Genomic DNA, 15,214 nt, shown 5'->3' with positions numbered 1-15,214 from the left:
ACGCCTGGTCACTGCTGCCTACCCGGAAGCAGATGATGAAACCCGGGAGCAACACACCTTTAATACTCTCCTGAGAGTGCTCCCCAGTGTAGGGAAAGAGCACTTTACAATCTATGACCTGACTGGAGACATGGATAAGGACATCCAACTGATACGGCACCTCCTGACCTCCCGCCCTGCACCCCAGCAAATCGACATGGTAAGGAAATTTCCCACCAAGTTTCTGGCTCCCCCAGTCAAGCCACATCCGCCTATGCCCCGTACCAGCCCCACCCCAGCACCCAGCCCGCCTAGGGCACACCCCACCCACCAGCGCCCCACCCACGGGGAGAACCCCAACTTCATCTTAGTGAATCTCTGGGAATTCTCGGTGTGCAGCTCCAGGTGCCCACAGCACGGTATCAGAGATCAGTTAAAGGCTGCATGACAGAAAGCTACCACCCCAGGCTAACGCAAAGTTCCTCTCTAGAGGATGAGGTAACAGAGGACGAACCTGCACCTGTGGAGGAGATCGACCCCAGGGAACAGGAGCCGAAGCAAGAAGAAGGAGGCCCCAGACAACTGGATTTTTAGGTCCGCCCCCACACCCTCCCATGGTGGCGGGGGCCATTTCCCCTAAATATCGGCCCCCCAGTTTACCACAAGATAAAGCTGAACGGGATGAAAGCCAGACTTCTGGTCGATACGGGAGTGGCCAGATCCTGCCTTTGTAGCCATTACTTCTCCCGTCACAAATCGACCTTTGGCCCGCTCCTCCCAGATGCAGGGGATGGTCCCATGCCCATCCATGGGGAAACACGGGCCCTAAGAGTCGACACCCACCAACCGGTGTTGACCCAACATCAGTTCATAATATTCAAAATTACAACGGATATCTGGGGTTAGACCTGTTGCAAAAGTTAGGAGCCACCATAAATTGCCGCAGTAGACAGCTCCAGTTCCGTGCATTACCCGACCCTCACCTCCGGGCCATCTGCACCTGCACGCCATGGCCCTGGCTGCAAGACTCTACCTTCCCATTCCTCCCCCCCCCTTCTTCCCCCCTCGCCCACCCCCCTCCCTCTTTTCCTGCTACCATTTCCTCTGCCATCACCATTCCCCCCCACCATGAAGCTTGGGTGCCCCTTAACCAGCCATCCGGCCCTTCCGTCCTATTTTCCCTACTCTTGCCTTCTGCCCCAAGTTTCCTTCCCCCCCATCACACAGCAGTCCGGATTGCCAACCTCGCCCCCTCGCCCCTCACCCTCCCAAAAGGGCTCATAATCAGAGAGATGGAGGAAGCCGAGCCCTGAGCCCCTTCCCATCCGGCTTCCCTGCCCCCCTGCCCCCAATCCCCGACCATCTCTCCCCCCATCAGTCAGACACCTTCCGCTGCCTGCTCCTGGATTTCCGGGATCTGTTCACAGCAGGACCAGCTGACATCGGACACACCACCTACCTGGGTCACGATATTCATATGATGGGCCCGCCGATTCGACAGCCATCTCGATGGAAGAACCCCAAACAGCAGGAAGAGGAAGACCGCCAGGTACAGGAGATGATCGAAGCCAGAGTCGTCTCCCCCTCCACCAGCCCCTGGTCCTCCCCCGTCATCCTCATGAAGAAAAACGATGGCACGATGCGGTTCTGCATCGACTACTGCCGGCTTAACAATGTAACTACCACAGATGCCACTCCACTCCCACATATAGACGATTCCCTGGATTCCCTGTATGGAGCCTCCTGGTTCTCTACCCTTGACCTCCAGTCGGGGTATTGGCAGGTCCCCATACGCCAGGAGGACAGAGGCAAAACTGCTTTCTCGACCAGCAATGGGAAACATTATGAGTTTAATGTCCTGCCATTCGGCCTCTGCAACTCCCCCACCACCTTCTCCAGGTTAATGGAATCCGTCCTCAGCGGTCTCACGTGGGAAATCTGTCTCTCGTACTTGGATGACATCATCATTTTCAGCCAGACCTGGGCCGACCACCCGCAGCGCCTCCGCCGGGTTTTCACCAGGATCCGACAGGTAGGCCTCAAACTCCGGCCCTCCAAGTGCGTCCTGTCCGCCAGAACCGTCTTGTTCCTGGGGCACGTCATCTCCCAGGCAGGCATATCTCCTGACCTGGACAAACTCCACGCCATCGTAGACATACCCCCACCACAGGACGTTCACGGAATCAGGACCTTCCTTGGCTTGACGTCTTATTATTGCCGCTTCGTGAAGGGGTTTGCCCACATTGCTAAACCACTCCATGTCCTTACCCGTAAGAGGAAACCATTCCTCTGGACAGACAAGAGATAAGCCGCCTTCCAACAGCTTAAAGACAAGCTCATTTCCGCCCCCATCGTGGCCTTTCCCGACTATGCCCTCCTGTTCCGGCTCTATACAGACGTCTCCCTCCTTGCGATTGGTGCTGTGCTAGCGCAAGTCTGAGAGGGTCGCAAACACATCATCGCCTGTGCCAGTCATACCCTAAATCAGGCGGAGAAAAATTATGCCGCCACCAACCGAGAGTGCTTGGGCATCATCTGGACGCTTGAGCACTTCCAGGCATACCTCTCCAGGACCCAAGTCACCATCATTACAGATCACCAGTCCCTCCAGTGGTTATGACAGTCTGACACAATGCCCAGCTCAGCCGATGGCGTGAAACCCTGGAGAAATTCAATTACGAAATCTCTTACCGCCCTGGCAAACTCCATACCAACGCAGACGCCCTCTCTCGGTTCCCCATCCACGCCACCCAACCGGAGCCAGACCTCCTCCAACAGTGGCACCGCAAGGAATGGCCCCCTTGGATCCCCCAGCACCTTTTCAAAAAACTGTATCGCCAGGGCGACCACCTCCTGACCCCATTAGGACATATCTTCCTAGCCCCTGACACCGCCCTCGACGCCCTGCGACATCTGCACACCCACAACAGCATTCACCTAGGTACAAAAAAACTGCTGCAGGTCTTCAATAACACCTACTGGGCACCCAATTCTTCCACCCTTGCCAAGGAAATTATCCAAACCTGCTGCGCCTGCGTCCTTGGCAAAGACATCACCTGTACCGCAGGTCCATCGGGCCATATCACCACCCACAAACCCTGGCAGCTGTTAGCGATTGACGTGGTGGGGCCCTTACCTCCAAAATCAGGCTATAGATACGTTAACACTTTCATCGACACATACTCCAAATTCGTCATGGCCTGCCCAGCGAAGGAACACCACACTGTCGCAGTGGCTGACGCCCTCCTTCGGCACGTGTTCCCCTACTTTGGCATCCCTTAAGCAATACACTCAGATAACGCACCCGACTTCACCAGTAAGGTTTGGGAGGAGCTGGCCCATATCTTCGGGTATAATATCTCCCACTCATCCCTCTACTGGCCACAAGGAAATGCCGTATACGAGCGCAGCCTTCGCACACTGATGAATTAGCTTCGCACCCAAATAGAAGCCACTAAGAACGATGACTGGCCTGCCCATGTAAAAATCGTACAATGGGACATCAACTCCTGCCCCCGAGAGGACGGAATTTCGCCATATGAGCGAATGTTTGAGGAAACACCCTTCCTTTTGGCCCTTCGGCAGCATTTGCAACCTCCCACCTCCACCCCCACAACAGACCCAATACACCACCTCAAACGCCGCTTGACCCACCTCCAACACAACATGGATCTCAGCCCCGACACTACCTCCAACCCTTATAAGCCAGGTGACACAGTCATGATATCCCAGCTACCCACCCCCCACAAGCTCGCGCCACGCTTCACGGGACCCCACACCATCACCCGCGTCCCTAACCTCTATCAGGTCACCATTGACTACCACGGCACTCCTCGCACCCTCCGAAACCGGCACGTGCACCTCATCCGCACTCCTGCCCCCACCACCCCAGCCCTGTACCCTGTCCCACCCTCTACTCCCACGCCGCCCCCTCCTACCACCTATGACTGCTACATCTCCTCCTCCCCATCCCCCTCTCCCTCCCCCGCCGCTTCCACCTCGCCTTCCGTCACGCCACATCACACCTAACCTGACAACCCACCAACACCACCAATACCCCCCGCTCCCCCACCTCTTCCCTACCCGCCATCCTCTCCCCTGCGCCCAGCATCACATGTCCTGCCCCCACCCCCACACCCCCGCCCCAGCTATCACCCACTGCCGCCCCCACACCTTCCAGCCCACAGCCAACACACACCGCCACCCTCATGTACACCACCCCCAGCCCCATGACACCACTACCCACTCACCCCATCCCCAGCTCCCCACGCCATGCCACCAACACCCCAACAACCCCACACCCGCCCTTTCGTGCCCCACACACCTGACACATGCGCCAACCCCGCACACCCACATCACCACCCACACCCACCTTCAAAACAACTATCACACACTCCAGGCGCCTCTCCTGCTCACTTGCCCAATACATCCACTCTCCCACCCCACTCACCTTGCTGCAAAATCACACCCCTACCCCTGCCCTAAACCATCTCACACTCATGATACACCAAGCACAAATCCCAGCCACCTACACTCCCCAGAAACACTACACCGCGGCCACATTACCCTGGCATAAAACCCCACACTCACTGTCCATCTCCAGCATTCAACACCACCCCACACCACGGACAACAACTACCTCCATGAAAATACGGCAAGCTGTATGGGCACCGTCCCTTGCACGTAACCAGTGAGTCCGAGGGCCACACCACCTCCTGCAACTCCTCCACTCCTCCACCACCACATCCACCCTCTTCCTCACCTGCAATGAGGAACAAGATGAGAACTCCGCCACTACAGCCTGGCACGCCCTCCTCCAACACCTGCAGCCAGTCAACACCACCTACGACACCAAAGTTTACCACCTCCAGTCACAGGGACGTGACTTTTTCCCAGCAGACGGTGGTAAAGTGCAATATAGTGCCCCCAAAAGCGCCCAGACACCCCGACAAGGAGCCCACAGAGGAACAACAACAGCGCGCCAGGACTCGGAGCGACAGCGGCATAAGTCCTCCCGGGTCACGTGCCCGTATGACCCAGAACTCGCCCGCCACCACCATAGCAGGAATACTAGACTACCTTCCGGGTAAGCCTTCACCAACCAGCTAAGGGATGGAGCTGCCTATCCAGCTCCTGCCAGCACCCCAGAGACAGCCTGTAGCCACTCACCCCTCGCTAAGGAGACGACCTGTAGCCGCTCTGAGGGTTTTAAGGAGATGGCTTGTAACCGCTCCTGCCTTCGTCAGGAGTCGGGCTCTAGCCGCTCTGAAGGTGTCTTCCTTGAGACGGCCTGTTGCCACTCGCCCCTCGTTAAGGAGACGGCCTGTAGCCACTCTGAGGGTAATAAGGAGACGGCCTGTAGCCTCTCCCGCCTTCGTCAGGAGACGGCCTGTAGCTGCTCAACCCCCCTCGTGAAGGAGATGGCCTGTAGCCATTCCGAAAGTGTTCCCCCTGAGACAGCCTGTAGCTGCTCACCCCTCCTGAAGGAGACGGCCTGTAGCCGCTCTGAGGGTAATAAGGAGACGGCCTGTAGCCGCTCCAGCCTTCATCAGGAGACAGCCTGTAGCCACTCCGGTGTTCCCCGAGACGGCCTGTAGCCACCCAACTCTCCTGAAGGAGATGGCCTGTAGCTGTTCTGAAGGTGCCCTCCCTGAGACAGCCTATAGCCGCTCACCCCTTCTGAAGGAGACGGCCTTTAGCCTCTCTGAGGGTCATAAGGAGACAGCCTGTAGCCGCTCCTGCCTTTGTCAGGAGACGGCCTGTAGCAGCTCCGAAGGTGTTACTGCTGAGACGGCCTGTAGCCACTCCCGCCTTTGTCAGGAGATGGCCTGTAGCTGCTCCGAAGCTCCCTTTGGGTCTACTGGCAGCTACCCACTCTCCCAGGCCACGGCCAGTAGCCAGGCCTTGGCGACAGCCTGTTGCTGTGTCCCCAGGAAGCCACGGCCAGTAGCTGGACCCTACAGCAGGAGACGGCCTATAGCCGCTCCTCCATCTGGAACTGACACCTGTTATCCGACACACGACACAGAGGGAGTCTCGGGCCTAGAGGAGTATTGGAGAGGCCCCGAAGTCTCCCCCCGCCTCTGTTCCTTACAACTGACTCTGGAGGAGACCCACCTGATGGACCCCGACACAGACTGGTGCCGTAGCCCCTCCCTGTTGGTGCCATCAAGCCCTGGGGACAGCAGCCCTCGGGAACCCCAGACTGCCCCCAGGACTCCTGGGCAGGAACTCCCCACACCTCAACGACCGAAGATCCTCATCCTCCATCAGGAGCCTGAACGACCGATTCAGGCAATTGTTTGGCCCCAGCCCTAAGGGCCGCACTCCTGTCCCCAGTCCCGAGAGTGCGGGACCCTTCGCCACCCACAGCCCTGGACGAGAACGGACGCCCCTGTGCATGATCCCGTGGCCTCTGGATACAAAGGCCCCCGGTGGTGCCCAACCCCGTCAGTAGCGGAGCTGTGACGCCCCTCCACCCTTGCACGTGACCGCTACGACGCCAGATTCGACAGGGGTGACAGTAATAGTACAGTGTCAGTGATCAAATGGTGCAAAGGCAGAATAGTGAACTAACCCTCTAACGGAAGTCAGTAATAATAACAAAGTGATGGAGTGAATAATAACTACAGTGAACAGTGCAGTATTAATCTAACCTGACTAAAACTGACCTGACCTGACCTAACCTAACCTATTTCTAACTTAACTGAACCATCAAACCAAACAACTTAATTCTAGCTACCGTAATCCTAACCGTGGTTTGGATTACGGAAGTCACCGCTAAATTCTAACTGCCGTAATCCTAATCACGGCCTTAATTTATACCACGTGCTTACCTTTCTGAAGACAGTAATGAAAAGTGGAATGGTGTACAAGTCTGTTAGATAACCTGATCTGATCTAAACTAACCTACTTCTAACCTGAGCCACCAAACAAAACCGCTAAATTCTAGTTGCCGTAATCCTAACCACCATTGGACCCCCTCTCAAGTATTAAAGTATCAAGTATTAAAACTATTTCCTACCATTGGACTGATTCAGAGACGTTGTTTATCAGATTTAGCATATATTTTTCGCAATATATCACACGAGAGAGTAAACATAAAACAGATAACGGCAAACATGCTCTCCTCCGGCGTACCAATCTCACGATTTCTCTCCGAGAGAGTACCTCCGCAGCATACCAACCCTTCCGTAGTCTCCTTCTGGGAAGAGGCTGTTCGGGCTGGGTTTAAAGGTACCAAACTGGGAAGAGTCTCTTCACGAAGATGCTTCGCGGGAAGGGGAAGAGGTTGTTTAATACTAATATGTGAATGACAGGGGAAGGGGGAGAGGGAGGGGGAAGACCGAGGATGTGACGGAGGGATGGAATGGAGAGGTAACGAGAGATGCGTGTGAGCTGGGAAGAGGGCCGCGAAATGGTAGGGGACAGGGCGACATGGGGGGCGATTGCTTGTGGCCACTCCTTTCGGATTAAAGCTTGTGGCTATAGATCGATAGAATTTTCAACCACCTCCTAGCAGTTGAGTTGGCTGAAATTATGAACTGGATGAAAATAGTGGAGGTAACGACAGTGACGCGGGATTTCCAAACTTCCTTTTGGATTGAAGTGTTGACATGATCCTTTGAATCCCTGCTTCACTGTCGTTTATATTTACCCTAACTTAAAGTACTGCTGCCCCCCGCCATTTCTCTTTGCATTACGAAAACACTAATTTTTGTACCGAAAAATGTTTGGTACGTAAGTAACAGATGAATGTTGTTCGGGGAGCAGAGCTACCAATTACCGTCTTTTGTGCTTGATATAGAGAGATCCCAGTCTGCCACGTCACGACAATTTATAGCGTTTAAAAAGAAAGCCATCAATATTCCGGGGATTCTACCTAAACCCTTGCGGTATTCTGAAGATTTTATAATTTTTCCCACCGATATAATGTTTTATTTACGTTGCTACATCCTAGCGCCTTGTGAGAGGAAGCTTAGCGATATTTGTGAGTTTGGCAACTGTGAGGTGGTGTATTGCGGGGTGACAGTGAACTGGAAAAGGAATCTTGTGGAATTGGATTACATGAGTAAGGCATCTTAGTCAGTGTTAATTGATGATAATGCAAAGATTTTCTCGTTGGTTGATTTTGTGCCCTCAAAGTTACAGAAATTTTGCGGTGTGAATATTCAGTAGTATGCTTCACGGATGCGTTAAAAAATATATAAGTTATTGATCTAAGTACCTCAAAGATTATACCCATAATAAGTCATTGTTACACAAAGATTAACCTTTAGACTATGGCATGCCTGTTGAATGGAGCTTCTATGATGTGGAAAGTATGGGTAATTGTGCCTTTTACACATCAAGAATTTTTATAGAAATATCATACATTAATAATGATCCAAGAACAGGTTACTCAGTCTTTCTACATAACAAATCAAACAAATTGGCAGACTACTGAAAGGTGCCCCTAATTACTCATAGTCATGAAATGACGACATCTTGTTTTTTGCTGTCTGAGCACATTTTTAGATGACCAACACCCAGGTGGGCAGGGAGTAACCACTGCTGATGGCCGCACAAGACAGAGCCAGTGTTAATTCATGTCTGGCCAGTCATCAGGCATAAGAACTAACATTGACCATAAGAATCTGTCTGCTGATGGCCAGATGCCTTAATCCCAGAAGGGTTGGCCAGAAATGAATTGCTAGCATATCTTCTGACCTCAGCTGTCAAGCTGATCTTGCTCAACCTACCCTCGCACATATACTGTACTCAGCCTCACCATCCCATCCCACCTTCTCATCCCTGGTTTCTCCTTTCCTATCTCTCCTTCTACCTTACTCACATATACTCCCCTTATTAATATCTGTTCTGCCTCACCATCCCATCCCACTTTCTCATCCTTGGTTTCCCCTTTCCTTTTTCTCGTTCCACCTTACTCACATGCAGCTCCCTTATCAGTCACTCTTCTTGCCATGAAATCTCAGGGTACATCCAACACTTTATAGCCATAAGAAAACCAAGAAGCTTATGAGAAATAAGCAGGATTCTAGAAGACTTATCACAAGCTAAAGTGGGACCTAATTTAACTGTGAAATCAACCTCCTTTGATTATAACTTTGGTATGATTTGGTTCTAACCATACTATCCTTTGGTTCTGAGATTGGCAGCTGGATTAGGCGTAGCTGTCAGGAGTTTTAATGACCATCATTACTTATTAGCCACAGGAGAGAAGGCAGGGAGAGTTAGAATGCAGGCAGTAGGAATTCATACACATTTTTAGAAATTTGTACATGAAATTGCATGTGTAACTTTCAGTTAATGTTAGCAAACATTTATGGATACAGTACTTATGCTGGTACTGTAGGTGGTGACAACCATCATCCACTCACTTGATGTAATGCTGCCAACCCTCCTCTCCTGTTTTTTCCATCGTTCTTGTCACTTTTTATTACTCCTCTTTCCTTTTAGGGTTGCTTTACATTGATTGACAAGCCCAAAGGTTATGTGTAAGCCAGGAAAATGGAAACCATTTACAATGCTGGGTGGCAACCATATGTGGTAACCAACCTACATGTGTTCCCCACATGTCAGCAGGAAGTGGGTTGATAGACGGTTAGTGCTCTTCCATGCAAAACCACTTAAAGGCAAACAGCTACGCTTTGTGGGATTGTGGCATCTGGCTATAGATAGATAGATAGACTTACAGTGTCGGCAAAAAAAAAATGGGCGCGGGCGGTCGAGCCCATTTATTTTTGCCAAAAACATCCCACCCCCCAAAACTGCATTGTGAAGGCAGATACAGTCGTGATCGTACGTCTGGCAATCGCACTGGGCTTGATATATATAAGGAGAGCTGCCTTGAGGAAGTCAGTGTGCCTGGAGCTGTCAGAGGGGAAATATTGTTGGTGTTGCTTGCTAGCTGAAACCTTACCAAATTGTTCTTACCTAATTGTATCTTTACAGGAATGAGTCAAGCTCGTACTGTCCCGTGTCTTAAACCATATTTATCGTACATATCCTTAAATTTGTGAATTGTTTTGGCACACACTATTTCATTCGGTAGTGCATTCCATTGATCAATTGCTCTGTTTGGGAAACTGAATTTCCTTACGTCTTTATCACCTCTCTTCTTATGCAGTTTTTTGCAGTGTCCTCTTGCTGATGCTTCTCCATATGTTAAGTAATCATTTATGTCTATTTTCTCCTTTCCTGATATGCACTTATATAGCATTATTATGTCACCTCTTTTCCTTCTCTCCTGTAGTGTTGGTAGATTCATTTTATTTAGTCGTTCTTCGTAGCTGAGGTCCCTTAAGCTTGGTATCCATCTTGTAGCGGCCCTTTGAACTTTTTCAATCTTGTCTATATGCTTTTTGAGATGAGGACTCCAGACTACTGATGCATATTCCAGGGTTGGTCTAATGAATGATGTTATTATCCTTCTTAGCATGTCTTCATTTATGTATGTGAATGCTATTCTCATATTTGCAAGCAGTGTATACATGTTCCTACCTTCTCGCTGATGTGGTCAGCCGGAGATAGTCTGTTATTGATAATCACACCTAGGTCTTTCTCTCTTTCTGATGTGTATAGGGTTTTATTTCCTAACTTATAATCCCAATCAGGTCTTTTTCCACTTTTACCAAACTTGATTACATGACACTTGTCCACATTGAATTCCATTTGCCATGTACTACTCCATTCATGAAGTTTATTTAATTCTTCTTGTAGCTCCCTACAAGAGTCTGTGCTTGTAATTCTCCTTTGTATACAAGAGTCTGTGCTTGTAATTCTCCTTTGTATTTTTGCATCATCTGCAAACATATTCAGATAGCTCTCATTTCCGGTGTTACTGTTTATATCATTTATATACACTAAAAACATGATTGGTGCCAGCACCAAACCCTGTGGTACTCCACTAGTCACTTCTTTCCATGATGAGTAGTTTCCTCTTAGTACTGTCCTCATTTCTCTTTTTATGAGAAAGTCTTGCATCCAACGAAACAGTTTGCCTCAAATTCCACCTTGATGGTACAGTTTCCATAAAAGCCTTTGGTGTGGTACTGTGTCAAAAGCTTTCTTGAAATCTAAATAGATACTGTCCACCCATCCTTCCCTTTCCTGTATTGTGTTTGTTACTCTGTCATAGTAGCTCAACAGATTAGTAACACATGATTTTCCTTTTCTGAAACCAAACTGTCTTTCTGTTATCATACTGTGTTCTTCTAGATGATTTACCCAAGCTTTTCTTATAAGTTTTTCTAATACCTTGCTTACAACACTGGTCAGTGATACTGGTCGGTAGTTGAGAGGATTTTGTCTATTTCCTTTCTTGAATAAGGGGACTATATTTGCTTTTTTCCAAATATCAGGTAGTTTCCCTTGACTCAAGGATTTCTTGAAAATTAAAAATAATGGTTTACTTAACTCCTTTGCACATTCTCGTAATACCCAACATGAAATTTCATCAGGACCACTTGCTTTTCCTCTGTCTAATCTACTTAGGTCCTCCTGTGTTACTTTTTCTGCTATTTGTATATCTGTTAGTATGTATGGACATGCGTGTTCCACATAGTCCCTCTCAAAATTTTTTTCTTCTGTAAAAACTAATTGGAAATTCTTATTTAGTGCTTCACAAATATCTTTCTCTTGTGTATAAGTGATTCCCTCGTCCGTAATGGATTGTATTATGTCTTTTACTTTGGTTTTGCTTCTGATATAGCTGTAAAACAGCTTTGGTTGATCACTACATGATATCCTCCTCAAACTGTTTTTGGGCTTCCCTCCTTATTCTTGTATAGTCGTTTCTTGCCTGTTTGTAATTATTATACGCCCTTTCACTAGTGTGTCTTCTGTATCTATTCCACAACAAATCTCTTCTTTCTTTTGATTTTTTACATTCTGTATTGAACCTTTTCTGTATTTTCATATCTGCTTCTTTGTGCTGTGGGATGTACTTCTGGACTCCTATTTCATAAAATTCACAAAATTTTTCATATACAGAATTTAAATCTTGTCCTCTAAGCTGATTTTCCCAATCAACTTCTAAGAAATACTTCTTTAGGTCTTGATAATTTCCCTTTTTAGGCTCTTTTTGTAACTGTCATTGCTGTTTACTATGTCATATGCTATCCTGAAGTTATAATTTAGTACTGCATGATTGCTTTTGCCGAGTGGAGGGTGATATATTAAACTGTCAATGTCATTTTCTTGCCTAGTAAATATTAGATCTAGCACTGAAGGTACATCAAGTCCTCTTTTTCTGGTGGTTTCCCTCACATGTTGCGTTAAGAAAAACTCTTGCACGAGATCCAAGAGCTTTTGGTCCCAACAGCTTTCTTGGCTATTTATATCTTCTAGAGTATTCCAATTTATATTTGTATGGAAGTCCCCAGTTAGTATAATTCTTTCCGATTTCTCTTCCATTTTATGTAGCAATGATCTTATACTCTGAATTGTACTCTCTGCCAGGTCCTCATATTCGTCTCTTTCCCATGTGTTTGATCTGGGTGGCATGTACAAATTGGCTACAATTACTTTACCTTCAGATGTGTCGATCTCTACTGCAATCAGTTCTACTTGTGATGGTATATCTAGGTTTATTTCCTTGACTTTTAGATTTTTCTTAGTTAATAATAAATTCCTCCTCCTTTTTTTAAATTTCTGTCTCTTCTCCATATATTGTATTCCTCTAAGTTTAGTATGTCATTGGATATCCTTGGTGTTAATTTTGTCTCAGTTAGGCATATTATTTGTGGTTCATTTTCTCTGACATAATCATTCATCTCTAGTAATTTAGATACCATTCCATCCACATTTGAGTACATCAACTTTATCATCTTGTTTATATACTTGTCATGACATGGTTCTACTACCTTCCTCCTTTTTCTTCCATCCTGTTTGTGTACCACTTTCGTACCTGCAATCCTATTACTTTGTAAAAAAATTTCTTCTTCTCCTGATCTTCCCTCCTTTTTTGTTTTTGCTTCCTCCCTTTTCTCTTTCAGTAATTCCAGTTCCTCTTGTGTTAGGCATCTTTTTATCCATACATTTTTGAACTCTTCTTTTTCCATAAGATTCTTTGCATTTTTTAGTATCTCTTCCACAGTGTTTACACTCTGGAAAGTCACCTTTAGAGGTCTTGTCTTGATTTTCTCATATTTCTCTAACCTTTTGTGTTCCTCTATGTCTTTACTACAGATTTCCTCTGATACTTCTTTCAGTAAGCTCATTACATTTGCCATCTCCTTTTTGTCTCTAGTGATCTTGTTTTTAACCTCTTCCTCTTCTATACCAGTGATTACTATTGATTTATTTATCTCTACTGAATCTTTGACTAACTTTGGATTGTTTTGGATTATTCTTTTCACTTCCTTTCTAATGCTTTTTTCCTCCACCCTTGTTTCTAAGTCTTTCTTGGCTTCCACCATTTCAGCATATGTGGTTTCTACATCATTTTTGTAGCTTTGCACAGCTTCATTCACCTGTGTTATCTTCTCCTCAATATCACTGCTCTGGTCCATAAGACTGCTTGCTTGCCTAATTGTCTCTGTGTTATTTTTGAACTCTTCCATACCACTCCCGTGATTGACTACTGTACTTGCCATTTCACTCACTTTCTTCCTAAGCGTATTCAATTCCACTGTTAGTTCACTGATGGTTGTGTCTTTCTTATTGGCCTCCCTTCCTAGTTTTTCTGTCTCTTCCTTTTGCAAGTGCATTTGCTTCTTTATTTCATCAATTTCATTTTTGAAAGCCATTTCTAGCTTTTGTACACGTTCAACCAGTCTATTGTGAGTCTCCACTTCAACCAGTTCTTGGTAGAAATCATCATTTTGCTTTTTACTTTTATCCCTTTTCTTTTCCAAATTTGTTTTACTGAAGTATGTATCCATTTTGTAATACTAAATGAACAGCTTATGTACTTACAGAGTATGTACACTTTCCCCGTGTTGCTGTAGTCTAAACAAACCCAGCTGACTCAGCGCATCGTGGTTGTTTGTTCAGTTTGAACCGGTCTTATTTAAACTTATTATTTCTTTTCCTTTTAATAATGAAAAATCATTTAGTCTAACCTGGTACAAAGCTTGACTCATTCAAAGACACTAATTTAGGTAATGCCACTGGCCGTGTTGACCTGGTACGGAGCGCCGATGACGAACGTCTACCTCCGATGACTGTGTGTGTGTGTGTGTGTGTGTGTGTGTGTGTGTGTGTGTGTGTGTAATCCTAGGCTAACTGCAAGACAGCTGAAGGAAATGAACCCAGGTTTACTGAATGGTGTTAGTGTTCGAACAGTTCGACATGTTCTCCTCAAGCGCCTTGGTTATCGCTCACTAAAGCCAAGGAAGAAACCCCTCAGGACCCTATGGCAAGCTGCCACCGTGTTTGTGTGTGTTTCAGCCCTCCCACCCATCTAATTATGGTTGGATCAAAGAATTTAACCCCTGGAGAGTTATCTACCATTACAACACTTTGCCGGAGTGGGTCAAGTAATAAGGAAATAGCCCAAGTGACTGGTGTGAACATCAAAACCGTGCGTCGGTGGACGAAACGTTACCGTGATGCCGGGGGCAGTGGAACTTTGCAGCATAAAAAGCGGCCTGGAAGACCTAGGAAAGTGAACCAAAGAACTATGAATGTACTTAAGAGGCAAGTAGAATGTAATCCTAGGCTAACTGCAAGACAGCTGAAGGAAATGAACCCAGATTTACTGAATGGTGTTAGTGTTCGAACAGTTCGACATGTTCTTCTCAGGCGCCTTGGTTATCGCTCACTAAAGCCAAGGAAGAAACCCCTCAGGACCCTACGGCAAGCTCGCAATAGGGTCGATTTTGTTAAGCGCTACCTGCAGTGGGATGTTGCTAGATGGAAAAAAGTGCTGTGGACAGACGAAGCAACCTTCACAGTCACAGGCAATAGGGGTGGAAATGTGCGACGCCGGCCTGGTTCAAACCCATTCTCCAGCAAGTACATCCAAGCTACCGTTAAACATCCAGATTCAGTTATGGTTTGGGGAGCGTTCAGTTATTATGGTGTTGGAAAACTAGTGTTCTTTGAAAAAAACAAAAGAGTGAACAGATTTACATACTTTGAGCTGTTGTGTGATGTTTTGCCTGAATGCTTTCGACAGTGCCGGGCCAACTTTCTGATGCAGGATGGAGTACCCTTCCATACTGCTAAAATGGTAACCAAGTGGCTAGATGACTGTCATGTTAAGTTCTTCCATGACTGGCCTGGCAAT

The 15,214-nt window shown here is 47.4% G+C and overlaps 2 protein-coding genes across 2 annotated transcripts in view; both read left to right on the top strand.

Annotated features, from left to right (window-relative positions):
* Nucleotides 1-2,480: 2,480 nt before the first annotated feature.
* LOC145394999 (protein NYNRIN-like) lies at nt 2,481-3,261 on the top strand. Its single transcript, XM_080268743.1, has 2 exons — nt 2,481-2,630; nt 2,821-3,261. The coding sequence occupies exons 1-2, from the start codon at nt 2,481-2,483 to the stop codon at nt 3,259-3,261; spliced, it is 591 nt and encodes a 196-aa protein (XP_080124869.1).
* Nucleotides 3,262-8,005: 4,744 nt separating this feature from the next.
* Nucleotides 8,006-15,214, top strand: part of DCP2 (decapping mRNA 2) — a 164,199-nt gene continuing 156,990 nt past the window's right edge. The window contains exon 1 of the mRNA XM_080268805.1: nt 8,006-8,050. Coding sequence (XP_080124931.1) covers nt 8,047-8,050 — 4 coding nt within the window. The 5' untranslated portion in view covers nt 8,006-8,046. The remainder of the gene's footprint in view (nt 8,051-15,214) is intronic.

The sequence above is a fragment of the Coenobita brevimanus genome, chromosome 29 (genome assembly GCF_032717465.1).
Source record: "Coenobita brevimanus isolate Jiangsu-jjx chromosome 29, ASM3271746v2, whole genome shotgun sequence".
Lineage (NCBI taxonomy): Eukaryota > Metazoa > Arthropoda > Malacostraca > Decapoda > Coenobitidae > Coenobita > Coenobita brevimanus.
The sequence above is the reverse complement of the archived record's forward strand: the minus strand, read 5'-3'. Positions and strand labels throughout refer to the sequence as shown.

Bases quoted from the DNA above. Each gene is read 5' to 3' on its own strand.
- LOC145394999 (XM_080268743.1), top strand. From the start codon at position 2,481: ATGCCGCCACCAACCGAGAGTGCTTGGGCATCATCTGGACGCTTGAGC. The intron at 2,631-2,820 runs GCGTGAAACCCT...CTGTATCGCCAG, and splicing joins AATGCCCAGCTCAGCCGATG to GGCGACCACCTCCTGACCCC.